General features: G+C 50.1%; 1 protein-coding gene across 2 annotated transcripts in view; it reads right to left on the reverse strand.

Moving 5' to 3' along the window:
• LOC137312779 (netrin-G1-like) overlaps positions 1–20509 on the reverse strand; it is a 44036-nt gene extending 23527 nt beyond the window's left edge. For both annotated transcript variants that reach the window (XM_067979213.1, XM_067979212.1), the window contains exons 1-2: positions 20231–20509; positions 13793–14574 (exon numbers count right to left, since the gene is read on the reverse strand). In XM_067979213.1, coding sequence (XP_067835314.1) covers positions 13793–14035 — 243 coding nt within the window. In that variant the 5' untranslated portion in view covers positions 14036–14574; positions 20231–20509. The remainder of the gene's footprint in view (positions 1–13792; positions 14575–20230) is intronic.
• Between the last annotated feature and the right edge of the window lie 1501 nt (positions 20510–22010).

Consider the following 22010-nt stretch of genomic DNA (forward strand, 5'->3'; position numbering starts at 1 on the left):
CAGTTTGTTGTATCAGAATTCGGAATATCTGGATCACAGAATTTATCATCAGCCAATTTCTCAGGAATGTTGTTCTGAAAGAATCATTTGTGTTTATTAATTCTCGGGATGTGGGTGTCGCTGGCGAGGCCGGCATTTATTGCCCAAAAGGAGAGAGAGAGAGAAAGGAGAAGAGTTTTCTGGGCGGAATGATCGAGGGGCAGTTCTCTTTTTACAGTCCGTTGTTAAAACAATCCCTTATTTCCGATCAGGCCATAATCCTGGGCTCTGGGTGTCAGACCACAGCCCAGCCTGTGGTCCTAATGATGCTTTATCTGCGGCTGGTTTGCGAGGAAGCAGTAGGAGATGGCAAGGCTCCCTCGGGCTCACTTCAGGTCAGGGTCCTTCCGCAGTGAAGCAGCGACAGAGACAGCGGCAGCTCCACATATTTCACACAAGGTGCGTTTCGGGAATGAGTCGACGACCCGCAGACAATCAGAGGTCACACATCAGCTTTTATGTGGGTCGTATTCTCCCATCACAATGTTCCCAGATTCTCTGATGATTCCAACAGTCGGGTGAAGGACAGACGAGGCCCCGGAGAGGGTGCAGAGGAAATTTACCAGAATGGGACCAGGGATGAGGGACTTCAGTTATGTGGAGAGACTGGAGAAGCTGGGGTTGTTCTCCTCAGAGTAGAGAAGGTTGAGGGGAGATTTAATAGAGGAGTTCAAAATTATGAAGGGTTTTGATGGAGTAAATAAGGAGAAACTGTTTCCAGTGGCAGGAGGGTCAGTAACCAGAGGACACAGATTTAAGGTAATTGGCCAAAAAACCAGAGGAGAGATGTGGAGAATTTTTTTCGCAGCGAGTTGTCATGATCTGGAATGCGCTGCCTGAAAGGGCGGTGGAAGCAGATTCAATAATAACTTTCAAAAGGGAATTCGATAAATACTTGAAAAGGAAAAATTTGCAGGGCTATGGGGAAAGAGCGGGGGAGTGGGATTAATTGGATAGCTCTTTCAAAGAGCCGGCACAGGCACGATGGGCCGAATGGCCTCCTTCAGTGCTGTAAGGTTCTACGATTCTCTGATTATAAGACGGGATGGTGTGTGACTCGGAGGGGAACTTGGAGGTGACGGTGTTCCCATGCATCTGCTGCCCTTGTCCTTCTGGGTGGTGGAGGTGGTGGGTTTGGGAGGTGCTGTCGAAGAAGCCTTGGCGAGTTGCTGCAGTGCATCCTGTGGATGGGACACACTGATACTCTCCCCAACATCGGCAACACAGAATCAGACCAACATTCTTTTCCAAATGATCACACAGCTCGCCTGTTAGACCGCAATCTTCAGAAAGTGGCTGTTGCAGCAATCAATAAAACTAATGTGTGAGAAAGATGGAGAGGGGGCCGTATACAGAGAGATTCGAGATTAATGAATCTACAATTCTCACAGCATCTTTCTAAAGGCACTGACTAAAGCTGGATAATAGAGATTAACAAGAGAAATTAAAGATAGTATTAAATCAAAGAAAGAGGCAGAGAAAGACGCCAGAAAAAGCAGTAAGCCTGAGGATTGGGAGCATTTTAGAATTCAGCAAAGGAGGACCAAGAAATTGATAAAGAGGGAAAATAGAATATGAGAGTAAACTAGCGAGAAACATACAAACAGACTGTAAAAGCTTCTATAGGTATGTGGAAAGGAAAAGACTGGTGAAGGCAAATGTGGGTCCCTTACACACAGAGAGGGGAGAATTTATAACGGGGAAAAAGGAAATGGCAGAGAAATTAAACAAATACTTTGTGTCTCTTCATGGAAGAAGACACAAAAAACCTCCCAGAAATACTAGAGATCCAAGGGTCTGGTGAGAATGAGGAACTGAAAGAAATTAGTATTCGTAAAAAAATAGTATTAGAGAAATTAATGGGACTGAAAGTCGATAAATCCCAAGGACCTGATGATCTCCATCCCAGGGTTTTGAAAGAGGTAGCGACAGAGATAGTGGATGCATTGGTTGTCATCTTCCAAAATTCTATAGATTCTGGAATGGTTCCTGCAGATTGGAGGGTGGCAAATGTAACCCCACTATTTAAGAAAGGAGGGAGAGAGAAAACAGGGAATTACAGACCTGTTAGCCTGACAACAGTAGGAGGGAAAATGCTAGAATCTATTATAACGGATGTGATAACAGGACACTGAGAAAATAATAATAGGATTTGGCAGAGTCAACATGGATTTATGAAAGGCCGAAAGGGAAATCATGTTTGACAAACCTATTGGAGTTCTTTGAGGATGTAACTAGTAGAATAGATAAGGGGGAACCAGTGGATGTGGTGTATTTGGATTTTCAGGAGGTTTTTGAGAAGGTCCCACACAGGAGGTTGGTGAACAAAGTTAGAGCACATGGAATTGGGGGTAATATACTGGCATGGATTGAGAATTGGTTAACAGACAGAAAACAGAGAGTAGGAATAAACGGGTCTTTTTCAGGTTGGCAGACTGTGACTAGTGGGGTACCACAGGGATCGGTGCTTGGGCCCCAGCTATTCACAATCTCTATCAATGATTTGGACGCGGGGACCAAATGTAATATTTCCAAGTTTGCTGATGACACAAAACTAGGTGGGAATGTGAGTTGTGAGGAGGATGCAAAGAGGTTTCAAGGGGATATCGACAGGCTAAGTGAGTGGGCAAGAACATGGCAGATGGAACATAATGTGGAAAAATGTGAAGTTATCCACTTTGGTAGGAAAAATAGAATTGCAGAGTATTTTTTAAATGGTAAAAGATTGGGAAATGTTGATGTTCAAAGGGACCTGGGTGTCCTTGTACATGAGTCACTGAAAGCTAACATGCAGGTGCAGCGAGCAATTTGGAAGGCAAATGGTATGTTGGCCTTTATTACAAGAGGATTTGAGTACAGGAGTAAAGATGTCTTACTGCAATTATATAGGGCCTTGGTGAGACCACACCTGGAGTATTATGTACAATTTTGGTCTCCTTACCTAAGAAAGGATATACTTGCCATAGAGGGAGTGCAATGAAGTTTCACCAGACTGATTCCTGGGATGACGGGATTGTCGTATGAGGAGAGATTGAGTAGACGAGGCCTGTATTCTCTCGGGTTTAGAAGAATGAGAGGTGATCTCATTGAAAGTTGCAAAGTTCTTCCAGGGCTCGACAGGGTAGATGCAAGGAGGATGTTTCCCCTGGCTGGAGAGTCTAGAACCAGGAGTCACAGTCTCAGAATAAGGGGTCGGCCATTTAGGACTGAGATGAGGAGAAATTTCTTCACTCAGAGGGTGGTGAACCTGTGGAATTCTCCACCCCAGAGGGCTGTGGAGGCTCAGTCATTGAGTACATTCAAAACAGAGATCGATAGATTTCCAGATATTAAAGGCATCAAGGGATGTGGGGCTAGTGCAGGAAAATGGCATTGAGATCGAAGATCAGCCATGATCTTGTTGAATGGCGGGGCAGGCTTGAGGGGCCGAATGGCCTACTCCTGCTCCTATTTCTTATGTTCTTATTAATGAATCTACAATTCTCACAGCATCTTTCCAAAGGCACTGACTAAAGCTGGATATTGGAATTGATTATTTTAATGTCTGTATTTAGAATGAAACGAGTGTCCATTAGTAACAGGATCCTAAAGCTGTCAAAAGTATGAATGAATAATCACACTGTCCAGATGTTCAGTGCTCCTGAATTGCCGTGTCCTCGGTACATAATTAACAGCCCCTTGTCCCAGTGCTACAACTCACCATTCTATGGAATGACAGTGTGTAAACGGTGAGGAAACTCGAGGGGCAATCAGTGGTGGGAGTTCAGTGTGAAACCACAGCGGGAGTGAAGAGAGAGACTGAGCGACTGTCTCTCTCCACCACTCGCTCGAGCTCTCTCTGATTCTCACATTTCTGGACCAGGTTTCTTGTTTACTGTTCCACTGCACCCATCCATGCCTTTCTCACCTCCAGGCTCGACTATTCCAATACTCTCCTGCCCGGCCTCCCACCGTCCACCCTCCGTAAACTTCAGCTCATCCAAAACTCTGCCTCCAGTATCCTAACTCGCCCGTTCACCCATCACCCCTGTGCTCACTGACCTACATTGGCTCCCAGTCCAGCAATGCCTCGATTTTAAAATTCTTATCCTCGTGTTCAAATCCCTCCGTGGCCTCGCCCCTCCCTATCTCTGTAACCTCCTCCAGTCCTACAACCCTCCGAGATCTCTGCACTCCTCCAATTCTGGCCTCTTGTGCATCCCCGATTTTAATCGCTCCACCATTGGCGGCCGTGCCTTCAACTGTCCAGACCCCAAAACCTGGAATTCCCTCCCTAAACCTCTCCACCTCCCGACCTCTCTCTCCTCCTTTAAGACGCTGCTTAAAACCCACCTCTTTGACCAAGCTTTTGGTCACCTGTCCTAATATCTCCTTGTGTGACTCGGTGTTAAATTTTGTCCGATTACGCTCCTGTGAAGCACCTTGGGTCGTTTTACTACGTTAAAGGCGCTATATAAATGCAAGTAGTTGTTGTTGAAACAGTAATTAAACATCACCACACAGCCCAGGGAGGGAGAGAAACAACAGGCTCCTGCTCTGTGCAGCTGTATCAACGTGGGAAGGGAAGATATTTCAATACACGGATCATATATTCCAGGAACTGTTCCTGCCACACTGGAGTGTAAACGGAGCATCTTATGAATCATTGTTACTTCTCCAAATCCACTCACCACTTGACATTTATTTCAGGGCTTTAAGTGTTTCTATCTTGGATTTACAATGTGTTGTGTGAGTAACAGCCTGTCATTATCACTAACTAAACCTCTCGCTATCTGCACGGTTCAGTCCCCTGGTTAATTATGTTAATTAGGGTATTATTAAGTACAGGAGTTAGTGGCTCCATAAAGTACAATCCCACAGATTGCGGTCACTCCCCATCGCCAAGTAATCAGCTCCTTTGTTACAGTTAATTTTAGAGCAGAGTTGCTCAGTTTGGAGGTTAATGATCGGACAGAGAATAAAATGAGCAGCGTTTAGTGTCCCAGAGAGGAGCTGAAATATTCTCCAGTAATCTCGACAGGACAGAGGCAGCGAGAGGATAAAACGGGTCAGAAATTCACCCCCATCCTTTTATACTGTCTGAGGGTTAAAGAGACAATAAATCAGACTCCAAACCTGGAGACTTTTACACCGACTCATTTACAAAACCCCCAACAGCAAATGGAAATCCTGCTATTAATTATGGGGATGTCTCACTTTTTCATCAATTTGACTATTTTAGGGGATCGATTGTTTCTGATAAATACAGTTCAGAAAGTGAATTAAAGGATCATTTAGAGGGTTTTTTTTATCTTCTTTGCCTGATCTCAATCTCATGCTTCTGTCAAACTATCAGCGATAAATCGTTCCTTCAGATCCCAATATCAGGAATACTCTCTGTCCCCTCCCCCTCAATGGGTACCCTCCCTCTCTCCCCCTCCTCCAATGGGTACCCTCCCTCTCTCCCCCTCCTTCAATGGGTACCCTCCCTCTCTCTCTCCCCTCCTCCAATGGGTACCCTCCCTCTCTCTCTCCCCTCCTCCAATGGGTACCCTCCCTCTCTCTCCCCTCCTCCAATGGGTACCCTCTCTCTCCCCTCCTCCAATGGGTACCCTCCCTCTCTCCCCTCCTCCAATGGATACCCTCCCTCTCTCTCCCCTCCTCCAATGGGTACCCTCTCTCTCTCCCCCTCCTCCAATGGGTACCCTCTCTCTCCCCTCCTCCAATGGGTACCCTCTCTCTCCCCTCCTCCAATGGGTACCCTCCCTCTCTCTCCCGTCCTCCAATGGGTACCCTCCCTCTCTCTCCCCTCCTCCAATGGGTACCCTCCCTCTCTCTCTCCCCTCCTCCAATGGGTACCCTCTCTCTCTCTCCCCTCCTCCAATGGGTACCCTCTCTCTCTCTCCCCTCCTCCAATGGGTACCCTCCCTCTCTCCCCTCCTCCAATGGGTACCCTCTCTCTCTCCCCCTCCCCCTCAATGGGTACCGTCCCTCTCTCCCCCTTCTACAATGGGTACCCTCCCTCTCTCTCCCCTCCTCCAATGGGTACCCTCCCTCTCTCCCCCTCCTCCAATGGGTACCCTCCCTCTCTCCCCCTCCTCCAATGGGTACCCTCCCTCTCTCCCCCTCATCCAATGGGTACCCTCTCTCTCCCCTCCTCCAATGGGTACCCTCCCTCTCTCCCCCTCCTCCAATGGGTATGCTCCCTCTCTCCCCCTCCTCCAATGGGTACCCTCCCTCTCTCCCCTCCTCCAATGGGTACGCTCCCTCTCTCCCCCTCCTCCAATGGGTACCCTCCCTCTCTCCCCCTCCTCCAATGGGTACCCTCCCTCTCTCCCCCTCATCCAATGGGTACCCTCTCTCTCCCCTCCTCCAATGGGTACCCTCCCTCTCTCCCCCACCTCCAATGGGTACCCTCCCTCTCTCCCCTCCTCCAATGGGTACCCTCCCTCTCTCCCCTCCTCCAATGGGTACCCTCTCTCTCCCTCTCTCTCTCTCTATGCAGTGAGTCCGTCAGCAGCTGCACACAGACCTGATTCTAACCGGACGGTGTTTTAAGAGGCTGTTTCCAGATGTTGAGGTAATGACTGACTGACCTTGTGACCCTGTCATCAGGGCATGGATTTTTCTATCGACCAGTTTGAATGATGAGGAGTCTCGGGGCCGTCTCCTGTTATTCTCTGTTTCCCGTTCTCTGAATTGCCCACGTTCATATTTAATTATAAACACCGATAGAGGCAGACAGGCAAGGTCATGGGAACAAGGCCCACTCCAGAGACTCGAGTACATAATCCAGGCCGACACTCGCAGTGCAGTACTGAGGGAGTGCTGCACTGTCGGAGGGTCAGTACTGAGGGAGTGCTGCACTGTCGGAGGGTCAGTACTGAGGGAGTGCTGCACTGTCGGAGGGTCAGTACTGAGGGAGTGCTGCACTGTCGGAGGGTCAGTACTGAGGGAGTGCTGCACTGTCGGAGGGTCAGTACTGAGGGAGTGCAGCACTGTCAGAGGGTCAGTACTGAGGGAGTGCTGCACTGTCGGAGGGTCAGTACTGAGGGAGTGCTGCACTGTCGGAGGGTCAGTACTGAGGGAGTGCTGCACTGTCGGAGGGTCAGTACTGAGGGAGTGCTGCACTGTCGGAGGGTCAGTACTGAGGGAGTGCTGCACTGTCGGAGGGTCAGTACTGAGGGAGTGCAGCACTGTCAGAGGGTCAGTACTGAGGGAGTGCAGCACTGTCAGAGGGTCAGTACTGAGGGAGTGCTGCACTGTTGGAGGATCAGTACTGAGGGAGTGCTGCACTGTCGGAGGTGCCGTCCTTCAGATGAGACATTAAACCGAGGCCCCGTCTGCCCTCTCAATTGGGCGTAGAAGATCCCACGGCCACTATTTGAAGTAGAGATGGGGAGTTCACCCCGGTGTTGTGGTGAATATTAATCCCTCAATTAACATCACTGAAACCGATTATCTGGTCATTATCACATTGCTGTTAATGATACCGGGGCTAAAAGGGTTAAATTATGAGGACAGGTTGGAAAAACTTGTTTTGTATTCCTCGAGTTTAGAAGATTGAGGGCTGATCTAATCGATGTGTTTAAAATGATAAAAGGATTCGATAGGGGAGATAGAGAGAAACTATTTCCTCTGGAGGGAGAGTCCAGAACAAGGGGGAATAATCTTAAAATTAGAGCTCGGCCATTCAGGGGTGATGTCAGGAAACATTTCTTCACACAAAGGGGAGTGGAAATCTGGAACTCTCTCCCCCAAAAGGCTGTGGATGCTGGGGGTCAATTGGAGCTTTCAAGACTGAGATCGATGGATTTTTGTTGGGTGAGGGTATCGAGGGATACGGAGCAAAGGCGGGTAAATGGGGTTGAGGTACAGATCAGCCATGATCAAATTGAATGGGGAACAGGCTCGAGGGGCTGAATGGCCTCCTGCTGTTCCTATGTTCCCGACAGTGTTTGCTTCACTCACCAATACTCCCCTCCCGTCTCCTCACACTGTCCCCTCAGTATTTCAATCAAACCTCAACCATGTTTTGTTCTCTGGAGAAGCAACTTTACATCAATTATTAACAGACTTTCCGGGGAGAGAAGGTGAGTGATATAATCAGTAACAAGGCCATGGATTCAGTTGGTCAGCTGACATTGAACATCATGTCCTGGAGATGCTGAAATATTGATCGTAACCCCTTCATTCTGCTGTCGAGAGACTTTGGTAAAATTAGTGATATTGCGGGAAGTGGAGCCCAGAATGTGAGTCAGACTGGGTGAAACCGCGGCCTTTTATATAAATATAGCCCATTCTCTGAACTCGAACCTGAGCTCCCACACTCCAGAGAAACACGTCCATCAGCTCACAGGAAAAGATTTTAAAGCAATGCAGAGATTTCAAAACCTGGAACCCGTATTAAAGGGGCTTTCGGCCCTCACGGAGTTTTAACCTCAGCTCAGTGTCTACAACAGGATCACTGGAATCTCTGCTTCACAGGAGACAATCTGCACTGGGCCTCAACTTAGCCCCCAGACCTCACCCTGCACTCCCCCATGACCTTCTGACTCCAAGGTGAAAGTTCACCACTGAGCCAAGGCTGACAGGTGAAACACGGTTAGTCTGATGGAGCTAAACGCAGCAGCCATTTTGTGCACAGCAAGATCCAACAGACAGCGTTGTGATGAGCTGTTTGTGTTGATGTTGGATGGGAGGAGTGTTGGCCGGGACACCGGGAGGTCTCACTGATCGTCCAATAATAAATGTTTCCCCATGCTGTGTGGAGCCGGGTTCGAAGGTCGATTGCACAGGTCACTCTCGGGTCACGACTCTCAGGCCTCGGGCCTTCACAAGTCAGGACACCAGGGCCTGGCAGGCAGTCCCCACTCCCAACAACAAACAGAACGTCAGTGTAAACAGGGTTAGGGTCAGACGGCCGATAAAGGTACAGAGCAGCAGAAACAACAACAGCAACAACAACAACCTGCATTTATATAGCGCCTTTAATGTAGGAAAACGTCCCAAAGCCCTTCACAGGAGCGATTATCAGACACAAACTGACACCGAGTCACAGAAGGAGATATTAGGACAGGTGACCAAAAACTTGGTCAAAGAGGTAGGTAATAAGGAGCATCTTAGAGGAGGAGAGAGAGGTGGAGAGGTGGAGGGAGGGAATTCCAGAGCTTAGGGCCCAGGCAGCTGAAGGCACGGCCACCAATGGTGGAGCAATTAAAATTGGGGATGGACAAGAGGCCAGAATTGGAGAAGCGCAGAGATCTCGGAGGGTTGTCGGGTTGGGGGAGGTTACAGAGATCTCGGAGGGTTGTAGGGTTGGGGGAGGTTACAGAGATCTCGGAGGGTTGTAGGGTTGGGGGAGGTTACAGAGATCTCGGAGGGTTGTAGGGTTGGGGGAGGTTACAGAGATCTCGGAGGGTTGTAGGGTTGACGAGGTTACAGAGATCTCGGAGGGTTGTAGGGTTGGGGGAGGTTACAGAGATCTCGGAGGGTTGTAGGGTTGACGAGGTTACAGAGATCTCGGAGGGTTGTAGGGTTGGGGGAGGTTACAGAGATCTCGGAGGGTTGTAGGGTTGACGAGGTTACAGAGATCTCGGAGGGTTGCAGGGTTGGGGGGAGGTTACAGAGATCTCGGAGGGTTGTAGGGTTGACGAGGTTACAGAGATCTCGGAGGGTTGTAGGGTTGACGAGGTTACAGAGATCTCGGAGGGTTGTAGGGTTGGGGGAGGTTACAGAGATCTCGGAGGGTTGTAGGGTTGGGGGAGGTTACAGAGATCTCGGAGGGTTGTAGGGTTGATGAGGTTACAGAGATCTCGGAGGGTTGTAGGGTTGGGGGAGGTTACAGAGATCTCGGAGGGTTGTAGGGTTGGGGGAGGTTACAGAGATCTCGGAGGGTTGTAGGGTTGATGAGGTTACAGAGATCTCGGAGGGCTGTAGGGTTGGGGGAGTTTACAGAGATCTCGGAGGGTTGTAGGGTTGATGAGGTTACAGAGATCTCGGAGGGTTGTAGGGTTGGGGGAGTTTACAGAGATCTCGGAGGGTTGTAGGGTTGACGAGGTTACAGAGATCTCGGAGGGTTGTAGGGTTGATGAGGTTACAGAGATCTCGGAGGGTTGTAGGGTTGATGAGGTTACAGAGATCTCAGAGGGTTGTAGGGTTGACGAGGTTACAGAGATCTCGGAGGGTTGTAGGGTTGACGAGGTTACAGAGATAGGGAGGGGAGAGGCCATGGAGGGATTTGAACACGAGGATGAGAATTTTAAAATCTGCAGCATCTGTGCAGGAATTGCTGTCTTTGCACCAACACTACAGCCAGAGTCTGAATCCATTCTCACCCTGCAGTCTTTCCGTCTCACTCACCCACTCACATTGAATACTGAATCAGAGAACAGAATCAGAGAACAGAAGTTCAGGAGAGGGAACAGATTGGGAGAGAAGGAGCGAGGACATGAGTAAAAAACACAGTTACAGAATAAAAAATATACAAACTACGAGATACCGGCCGAACAACAAGGCTCCGTTTCTCAGGCGTAAACCGGCCAACTAAGGTCCCAATATGGCGGCAGGAAGTTAATATTTATCCTCAACCAACATCAACAGAGTGCAGAAAAGATTTACTGGGATGCTACCGGGACTTGATGGTTTGACTTATAGGGAGAGGTTGGATAGACTGAGACTTTTTCCCTGGAGAGTCGGAGGTTTAGGGGTGATCTTATAGAAGTCTATAAAATAATGAGGGGCATAGATAAGGTAGATAGTCAAAATCTTTCCCCAAAGGTAGGGGAGTCTATAACGAGGGGACATAGATTTAAGGTGAGAGGGGAGAGATACAAAAGGGTCCAGAGGGGCAATTTTTTCACTCAAAGGGTGGTGAGTGTCTGGAACGAGCTGCCAGAGGCAGTAGTAGAGGCGGGTACAATTTTGTCTTTAGAAAGCATTTGGACAGTTACATGGGTAAGATGGGTATAGAGGGATATGGGCCAAGTGCAGGCAATTGGGACAAGCTTAGTGGTATAAACTGGGCGACATGGACATGTTGGGCCGAAGGGCCTGTTTCCATGTTGTAAACTTCTATGATCATTAAAACAGATTATCGGGTCATTTATCACATTGCTGTTTGTGGAATCTTGCTGTGCGCAAATTGGCTGCCACGTTTCCTACATTACAACAGTGACTACACTTCAAAAAGTACCTCATTGGCTGTGAAGCGATTTGGGACGTCCTGAGGATGTGAAAGGCGCTATAGAAATGCAAGTTCTTTGTTTCTTTCTTCAAAGCCAATGAAGGACTTTTTTTGAAGTGTAGTCACTGTTGTAATGAGATAAATGACCAGATCATCTATTTTTGGTGATGGTTAAGGGATAAATATTGCCCAGGACACCGGGGAGAACTCCCCGACTCTTCCTTGAAATAGTAACCCTGGGATCATTCACGTCCACCCGAGAGGGCAGATGGGACCTCGGTTTAACATCTCATCCAAAAGACGGCACCTCCGACAGTGCAGCACTCACTCAGTACTGATCATCCGACAGTGCAGCACTCCCTCAGTACTGACCCTCCGACAGTGCAATGCTCTCTCTGTTGTGACCATCCGACAGTGCAGCACTCCTTCAGTACTGACCCTCCGACAGCGCACCACTCCCTAAGTACTGACCCTCCGACAGCGCACCACTCCCTCAGTACTGACCCTCCGACAGTGCTGCACTCCCTCAGTACTGACCCTCCGACAGTGCTGCACTCCCTCAATGCAGCACTCCCTCAGTACGACACTGGGAGTGTCAGCCTAGATTATGTGCTTGAGTCTCTGGAGTGGGACGATGAACCCATAACCTTCCAACTCAGAGGTCAGAGTGCTCCCCACTGAGCCACAGCTGACACTTTCAAAGTGCTTTGGGGCATCCTGAGGTGTGTGAATCTCACACAGTGACACCCGGTCCGGTCTCACTGGGTCCGGGCAGTGTTTCACACACAGTGACACCCGGTCCGGTCTCACTGGGTCCGGACAGTGTTTCACACACAGTGACACCCGGTCCGGTCTCACTGGGCCCGGGCAGTGTTTCACACACAGTGACACCCGGTCCGGTCTCACTGGGTCCGGGCAGTGTTTCACACACAGTGACACCCGGTCCGGTCTCACTGGGTCCGGGCAGTGTTTCACACACAGTGACACCCGGTCCGGTCTCACTGGGCCCGGGCAGTGTTTCACACACAGTGACACCCGGTCCGGTCTCACTGGGTCCGGGCAGTGTTTCACACACAGTGACACCCGGTCCGGTCTCACTGGGCCCGGGCAGTGTTTCACACACAGTGACACCCGGTCCGGTCTCACTGGGCCCGGGCAGTGTTTCACACACAGTGACACCCGGTCCGGTCTCACTGGGTCCGGGCAGTGTTTCACACACAGTGACACCCGGTCCGGTCTCACTGGGCCCGGGCAGTGTTTCACACACAGTGACACCCGGTCCGGTCTCACTGGGTCCGGGCAGTGTTTCACACACAGTGACACCCGGTCCGGTCTCACTGGGCCCGGGCAGTGTTTCACACACAGTGACACCCGGTCCGGTCTCACTGGGTCCGGACAGTGTTTCACACACAGTGACACCCGGTCCGGTCTCACTGGGTCCAGACAGTGTTTCACACACAGTGACACCCGGTCCGGTCTCACTGGGCCCGGGCAGTGTTTCACACACAGTGACACCCGGTCCGGTCTCACTGGGTCCGGGCAGTGTTTCACACACAGTGACACCCGGTCCGGTCTCACTGGGCCCGGACAGTGTTTCACACACAGTGACATTCGGTCCGGTTTCACTGGGCCCGGACAGTGTTTCACACACAGCTCCGACAGTGGAATATGGGACTGGTGTAAGATTTACCTCAAAGAGTCGTATTATTGTTGTAACAGATTACTAATTGACCTGGAGAATAATTCCCTCTGATAAACGACATGTTCTGCAATAAATTACACAGTTTTAATTATTGGTGAAACTTATGACGGATTATTAATTCAGGAGTTTTCCCTCTAACAATGATGAAGGAACCAGTTGTCCTGAGGAGATGATTAACTCAACGAGAGGATAATTAATATTTAGAAACAGTCCTGAATTTACATCTCAATGACTTCATTACAGGACAGTTTATATCGTACGGAAACCCAATCAGATCAGATTGTCAGACTCGGGGAGATTACAGCAAAGCCAATCGGGATCGAGTCTGTTGCCTTTTGGGCTAAATTGGATCTTCAGAAAATGACAAGTCTCCCAGCAGCCCCAGAGAGACAGAACATTATAATAAATCAGTGGTGTCCAGAAATATAATTGGACATATTCCCCCACTGGAGATATTGGACAGTGTTCAGAGACACAATTGGACATGTTCACCTGCTCGGGGCCATAAATATAAGATCGTCACTAATAAATCCAATAGGGAATTCAGGAGAAACTTCTTCACCCAGAGAGTGGTGAGAATGTGGAACTCACTCCCACAAGGAGAGGTTGAGGTGAATAGTGTAGATGGATTTAAGGGGAAGCTCGATAAACACAGGAGGGAGAAAGGAATAGAAGGATATGCTGATAGGGTGAGATGAAGTCGGGTGGGAGGAGGCTCGTGTGGAGCATAAACACCAGTATAGACCAGTTGGGCCGAATGGCCTGTTTCTGTGCTGTACATTCTCTGTAATTCTATGTAATGACTCACTTTGATAAAGGCCATTCAGTGACCGTCCATTCCCAGCGTGACACACAACAGAGACTGGGTGTGAAAGGCTTCTACTCACCAGCGTGCAGTACATCTCCGGGGTCTCTCCACACGTACTGTTGGGGGGATCCAACCTCACCCTCAGGAACCTGCTGACCAGCTCCGCCTCGGGCTGGCAGGCCATGTAATCCCAACTCCTCCCCTGGTCCCAGTGAATCTGAGTCTTACACAGGTCGTAGTGACCCCAGGACGGGAAGTGCTGTGTGGAGACAGACAGGGCTGTCCAAAGGGCCTGAAGGAGCAACAAACCGGACAGACGCATCGTTCCGACTGGACCCTCGCTCAGAGAGGGGGTGATCTCGGTCTGTTTGGGGGTGATTCAGGGGGGTCTCTGCTCCAACTGGACCCTCGCTCAGAGAGGGGGTGATCTCGGTCCGTCTGGGGGTGATTCAGGGGGGTCTCCACTCTGAGGTCTGGTGTGAACGTTCTGTGACGATCCGACTTTGAATGGACACAGATTCCAGATGTTTTTCCCCAGCGGTGTTTGCAGATATTCCAGATGTTGGGGTTCCAGCTGTTTTGCTCAGCTGTGTTTGCGGATGTGTCAGGTGTTAGGATTCCAGCTGTTTTTCCACAACAGTGTTTGCAGATGTGCAGGTGTTATGGTTCCAGCTGTTTTCCCCGGCTGTGTTTGCAGATGTTCCAGGTGTTTGAATTCCAGCTGTTTTCCCCCCAGCTGTTCTCTGTGTCAGACAGTTGTCCTTATTCGCTGATCAGTCAGTACTGGGACCCAATGTGATGACTGTGTCCTGACAAGACTCTCTCTCCCATTGATCATCTCCTCCTTCTGACATCAGCTCCCTGTTGGGAGAGAAATAAAATCAATGGATTTTGGACCAGGTTCTGCTCCTGACCTTCGAGCCCAATCCTCAGACTCACACTGCCCATTAACAGCCAATCCCCGCACTCTGACTAATCCAATCCGAGTGCCTGGATTTGAGACTTTATCTCGATTTCGATGAGATGAAGATTTCAACTCAACTCCCAGGATTCTGATCGAGATAAAAATAAATCTTGTGATGGGATTTTCCCGTTAAATCTCGGCCTCTATTGAAAAGCTCACTGATTAAACAGAACACACTGGAGTTTGAGGGATTAAGGATATTATTCATTATCTGATTATAAACGCACTGATTTACTGCAACATTCAGAAATTACAGACAATCAAAAGATCCTTTCAGACAACACCAGATCGAGACTCTGGATCCCTGATCATCAGGACCACACTGCCCAGAATCAATCGTTACCGCCTTTTATTAGTTTTAATATAAACCAATAACTGCAGACACTGAGAACCAGTGAGTGTGACGGAGCCGGGTCACCTATTGGCTGGAGTGAGGATTAAAGTGAAACAGCTTTGTTTAATTTTAAAATTTGAGAGTCACCAGCCCTTCAATTCAATGACAAGGAATCGAGGTTCCCACTCAAACACTTTCTATTGGCTCTCTCTGTGGAGGACTTTGTTTGAGCAGCTTTGGGCCTTTCACATCCTCAGGACGTCCCAAAGCGTTTACAGCCAATGAAATACTTTATTGAAATGTAGTCACTGTTGTAATGTAGGAAACGCGGCAGCAAATTTGCGCAGAGCAAGATCCCACAAACAGCAATGAGATAAATGACCAGATAATCTGTTTTTTCATAATGTTGGTTGAGGGATAAATATTGGCCAGGACACCGGGGAGAACTCCCCTGCTCTTCTTAAAAATAGTGCCATGGAATCATCGATATCAACCTGAGAGGGCAGACGGGGTCTCGGTTTAACATCTCATCCGAAAAACGGCACCTCCAACAGTGCAGCACTCCCTCAGTGCTGACCCTCCGACAGTGCAGCACTCCCTCAGTACTGACCCTCCGACAGTGCAGCACTCCCTCAGTACTGACCCTCCAACTGTGCAGCACTCCCTCAGTGCTGACCCTCCAACTGTGCAGCACTCCCTCAGTACTGACCCTCCGACAGTGCAGCACTCCCTCAGTGCTGACCCTCCGACAGTGCAGCACTCCCTCAGTGCTGACCCTCCGACAGTGCAGCACTCCCTCAGTACTGACCCTCCGACAGTGCAGCACTCCCTCAGTACTGACCCTCCGACAGTGCAGCACTCCCTCAGTACTGACCCTCCGACAGTGCAGCACTCCCTCAGTACTGACCCTCCGACAGTGCAGCACTTCCTCAGGACTGACCCTCCGACAGTGCAGCACTCCCTCAGTACTGACATTCCGACAGTGCAGCACTCCCTCAGTACTGACCCTCCGACAGTGCAGCACTCCCTCAGTGCTGACCCTCCGACAGTGCAGCACTCCCTCAGTGCTGACCCTCCGACAGTGCAGCACTCCCTCAGGACTGACCCTCCGACAGTGCAGCACTCCCTCAGTACTGCACCGGGAGTGTCGGCCTGGATTAAGTGCTTGAGTCTCTGGAGTGGGACTTGAGTCAGCACCTTCAGGAGAGGTGAGAAGGAGCTGCAAAAGCAAAAATATTCCCCTTCCTCCATCATCTCACCTCAATCTCAGCAGCTCCTCACACGGGAAAAGTGAAATTATTCTCATTCTCTTTTTAAAAGTGGCCCCAATAAAAACTCACAAACTCTGGGTTTGATGTCCCTCCCGTGGACCATTTTACGACACAATGTGTTACTCTGGACTCTGACTGATATACAGACTTGTAACTGGGATATTTATAACCCATTTTCTATAATAAATACTACGGCCTTTTATCAGCTGCTCCAATGTGAGCAGAAATAGTCTCCGAACGTCACCCTTCCTCCCCCGGAATGCTGTTCCCCTTCAGCTCGATCCTCACAATCCACACTCATCTTCTGGCTCCTACGTCACACCACCTGCTCGTAGGGTTTGTGAATCTTTAGAATTCTCTACCCCAGAGGGCTGTGGATGCTCAGTCGTTGAGAATATTCAAGTAAGGAATCTTACAACACCAGGTTATAGTCCAACAAATTTATTTTAAAATCACAAGCTTTCGGAGATTATCTCCTTCGTCAGATGATTGAATGAAAAGGTTCTCAAATCGCATATCTTATACGATGTTGGGACAGCATCACACCAATCAAAAGGTGTCGTTGTTATTCAAACAGGCCAGTCACGGAGAACAGCACGTCCCAGTGCACTCGATATACATTGTGTCTTTTACACAGGCAGGCAGAAAGAAACTTAAAATGGCAGAGAGAGAGAGAGAGAGAATTTTAAAAAACATATAAATTTTTTCCCCCTTTTTTGCTGGTGGGGTTACGCTACGTAACCCCACCAGCAAAAAGGGGGAAAAAATTTATATGTTTTTTAAAATTCTCTCTCTCTCTCTCTCTGCCATTTTAAGTTTCTTTCTGCCTGCCTGTGTAAAAGACACAATGTATATCGAGTGTACTGGGACGTGCTGTTCTCCGTGACTGGCCTGTTTGAATAACAACGACACCTTTTGATTGGTGTGATGCTGTCCCAACATCGTATAAGATATGCGATTTGAGAACCTTTTCATTCAATCATCTGACGAAGGAGATAATCTCCGAAAGCTTGTGATTTTAAAATAAATTTGTTGGACTATAACCTGGTGTTGTAAGATTCCTTACATTTGTCCACCCCAGTCCATCACCGGCATCTCCACATCGAGAATATTCAAGACTGAGATCGATAGATTTTTGGACACTGAGGGAATGAAGGGATATGGGGATCAGGCGGGAAAGTGGAGTTGAGGTCGAAGATCAGCCATGATCTGATTGAATGGCGGAGCAGGCTCGAGGGGCCGAATGGCCTATTCCTGCTCCTATTTCTTGTGTTATGTTCTTATGTAACCCCAAAAACAACTTGCATTTATATAGCACCTTTAACGTAGTAAAACATCCCAAGGAACTTCACAGGAGCGATTATCAGATAAAATTTGACACTGAGCCACATAAGGAGATATTAGGACAGGTGACCAAAAGCTTGGTCAAAGAGGTGGGTTTTAAGGAGGGTCTTAAAGGAGGAGAGAGAGGGGGAGAGGGGGAGAGGTTTAGGGAGGGAATTCCAGAGCTTAGGGCCTGGACAGCTGAAGGCACGGCCGTCAATGGAGGGGTGAAGGGAGTGGGGGATGGACAAGAGGCCAGAGTTGGAGGAACGCGGAGATCTCGGAGGGTGGGAGGGCTGGAGGGTCTCACAGTCGGACATCACTAGAGTTTGAAGAGGTTTTGATATATTGGGCCGAGTTTAGGAGAGATTTGTTTCAGTGATCACATTATCTTCACAAGCTGCAGATCAATAGGAATAATTACACCTCGATAACAGGCGAGTTGGGGTTGAATTTATTGGCAGCTCAGAGCTGAGGGGAGTGTGAATCTTGCCCAGTGGCTGGTTCGGGGATGTGGGCTGGTTTGATGCCCTCGCTCTGGAAACTCTGCTGTGATTTAGAAATGAAATGAAGTGTTGTGAGAAGTGAATCTGATCCCAGACAGGAGCATTAAACACACGGCGGGGGGAAACAGGACAAGTTCAGCACCGGCCGCTCATCAAAAACTCATTTCATCAACGCTGATTTAAGGCTCATCCAATCCCATTGTTTGTGTGTTCAGGATTATTTCTTTATTAACCATTAAATAAAGAAAGCTCCTTCTGCATCTCGAATCGTTTATAAAGTCAGACAATGTGGGAAGGAGTGAGTTGGGGGAGACGCTCAGTGAAAGGAAATTGTCCCCAAAACTGGGGGTGGTCCAGGGTGTGAGACTGGGCCGGACCGGCAGGGGGCCCTGTTCCAGCCCGGGGGAAATGGGAATCAGAGTTTGTGGGTGTTGGAGATTGTCAGATTGCAGGAAGCAGCATATCCCACCCTGGACCGTGCACAGAGCCCGTACACCGCGCACATAGCCCGTACACCGCGCGCAGAGCCCGTACACCGCGCGCAGAGCCCGTACACCGCGCGCAGAGCCCGTACACCGCGCGCAGAGCCCGTACACCGCGCGCAGAGCCCGTACACCGCGCGCAGAGCCCGGACACCGCGCGCAGAGCCCGGACACCGTACACAGAGCCCTGTACACCGTACACAGAGCCCGTACAGTGTACACAGAGCCCGTACACCGCGCGCAGAGCCCGTACACCGCGCGCAGAGCCCGTACACCGCGCGCAGAGCCCGTACACCGCGCGCAGAGCCCGTACACCGCGCGCAGAGCCCGTACACCGCGCGCAGAGCCCGTACACCGCGCGCAGAGCCCTGTACACCGCGCGCAGAGCCCGTACACCGCGCGCAGAGCCCGTACACCGCGCGCAGAGCCCGTACACCGCGCACAGAGCCCCGTACACCGCGCACAGAGCCCCGTACACCGCGCACAGAGCCCGTACACCGCGCACAGAGCCCGTACACCGCGCACAGAGCCCTATACACTGTACACAGAGCCTGTACACTGTACACAGAGCCCTATACACTGCACACAGAGCCTGTACACTGTACACAGAGCCCTATACACTGTACACAGAGCCTGTACACTGTACACAGAGCCTGTACACTGTACACAGAGCCTGTACACTGTACACAGAGCCTGTACACTGTACACAGAGCCTGTACACTGTACACAGAGCCTGTACACTGTACACAGAGCCCTATACACTGTACACAGAGCCCTATACACTGTACACAGAGCCTGTACACTGTACACAGAGCCCTATACACTGTACACAGAGCCTGTACACTGTACACAGAGCCCTATACACTGCACACAGAGCCAGTACACTGCACACAGAGCCCTATACACTGTACACAGAGCCCTGTACACTGTACACAGAGCCCTGTACACTGTGCACAGAGCCTGTACACTGTGCACAGAGCCTGTACACCGTGCACAGAATCCTAAACACCGTACACAGAGCCCTGTACACCGTACACAGAGCCCTATACACCGTACACAGAGCCCTATACAATGTACACAGAGCCTATACACTATACACTTAGCCTATACATTGTACACAGACTCTATACACTGTACACTGACCCCTATACAATGTACACAGACCCTCCTATACAATGTACACAGACCCCCCTATACAATGTACACAGACCCTCCTATACAATGTACACAGACCCCCCTATACAATGTACACAGACCCCCTATACAATGTACACAGACCCTCCTATACAATGTACACAGACCCTCCTATACAATGTACACAGACCCCCCTATACAATGTACACAGACCCCCCTATACAATGTACACAGATCCCCCTATACAATGTACACAGACCCCCCTATACAATGTACACAGACCCCCCTATACAATGTACACAGACCCTCCTATATAATGTACACAGACCCCCCTATACAATGTACACAGACCCCCCTATACAATGTACACAGACCCTCCTATACAATGTACACAGACCCTCCTATACAATGTACACAGACCCTCCTATACAATGTACACAGACCCCCCTATACAATGTACACAGACCCTCCTACCGGGGGGACATGTCCAGAGTCTCACTTACACTGGCCGAGATCAGCGCCCTCCGATCAGGGACCGAGCTCCGCATTCCTCAGGACGGAGCCTCTTCAATCGGGTCCGATGACTTTAGCAGAGAAACCGGATTAAAGTTGATTTTGCGGCCGCGGGATTTGCTGACAGGAAATAAATCCCGAAATAAAATGATCGACTCGGTCCTGGGATCGACCCGTCTGCAGAGAGCGGGTGGAGGGGGAGAATCCGAGTCCCGTTTGATGGGTGTGATGGGGACATGTGTTGGGTGTTGGCGGATTGTGAGACTGAGAGATGGGATCGGCAATTAGATCATCAAAAGGGGGAGAGGGGGGGGGGGAGAGGGGGGAGAGAGGGGGGGGGGAGAGGGAGGGGGGAGAGGGGGGGGGAGGGAGGGGGGGGGGAGAGGGAGGGGGGGGGGAGAGGGAGGGGGGGGGAGAGGGAGGGGGGGGGGAGAGGGAGGGGGGGGGAGAGGGGGGGGGGAGAGGGGGGGAGGGGGGGGGAGAGGGGGGGGAATAGATGGGGAGAGAGGGGGGGAATAGATGGGGAGAGAGGGGGAATAGATGGGGAGAGGGGGGGAATAGATGGGGAGAGGGGGGGAATAGATGGGGAGAGAGGGGGGAATAGATGGGGAGAGAGGGGGGAATAGATGGGGAGAGGGGGGGGAATAGATGGGGGGAGAGACCGGCCCGGTCCCGGGGAGATTCACAGAGAGAGAAATAAAATCTCAATCCAGGAGCAGATGCAGACTGGAAACATCAACCCACCTGAGGCTTCCCCGCGGTCCTAAAGCCCGCCGAGTTACTCTGACCAATGGTCCCACCTGAGGCTCCCCCGCGGTCCTAAAGCCCGCCGGGTTACTCTGCCCGATAGTCCCACCTGAGGCTTCCGCGTGGTCCTAAAGCCCGCTGTTTAAAACTTTCGGATTTCATGAACACTCAAATTTGTCCGAATCAAAATGAATCCGATATTCAGCCCGGATTTGGGCTTGTGTGTTCTACTGTTACTGATAAATATGAATAAACATACTACAAGAAATGTGAAGTAATCACAGTTTAAATAATATGGGGGAAGGGATATGAAAGTCCAGGGCTGGGGTTTGATGTCTGTTTCACTTCAGGGATCGGTCCTGTTTCTGTTTACAACATTCCCAGGTCGGGTTACTGACCCTCCAGGATTGTCCTGGAGTCTCCAGGAATAAAATATTAATCTCCAGGACACCGCTGCGAGCAAACCGGGGGAGAAACATCATGGGGCTATTAAAAAATGGTAAGTTGTTTACATTTTCTTTGAGTACTTTCATTTATTAATTGTAAAAATATTGTCGATGGCGGAGATTGGCTGTTTGACTGAGAGTCAAGAATCATCCAATCGGGTAACAAAGAGTCTGTTCACTTTCCGCTAGGTGTGGGATGGACGTGTTGGGTGACCAATGGCGGGAGTGCGGGGGGAGGTTCCCATGTATGGACGTATCAGGCGACCAAAGGAGGGAGTGTGGGGGCGGGGCGTCATTAAGATGGACGTGTCGAGCGACCAATGGTGGGGGTGAGGGGGTGGGGAGTCACTCGGATGGATGTGTCGGGCGACCAAAGGTGGGAGATTGGGGGAGGGGGCGGGGTGTCATGAGGATGGATGTGTCGGGCGACCAAAAGCGGGAGAGTGGGGGTGGGGTGTTTGGAGGTGAGAGGTCATGTGATGAAACCTCCAGGAACATGTCCAACCAGAGTTGCCGACCCGATTCCCAGGAGAGCTGACTGATGCTCCATCTATACAGGGCTATGGGGAAAGAGTGG

The sequence above is a fragment of the Heptranchias perlo genome, unplaced genomic scaffold, assembly GCF_035084215.1.
Source record: "Heptranchias perlo isolate sHepPer1 unplaced genomic scaffold, sHepPer1.hap1 HAP1_SCAFFOLD_431, whole genome shotgun sequence".
NCBI classification, from domain to species: domain Eukaryota; kingdom Metazoa; phylum Chordata; class Chondrichthyes; order Hexanchiformes; family Hexanchidae; genus Heptranchias; species Heptranchias perlo.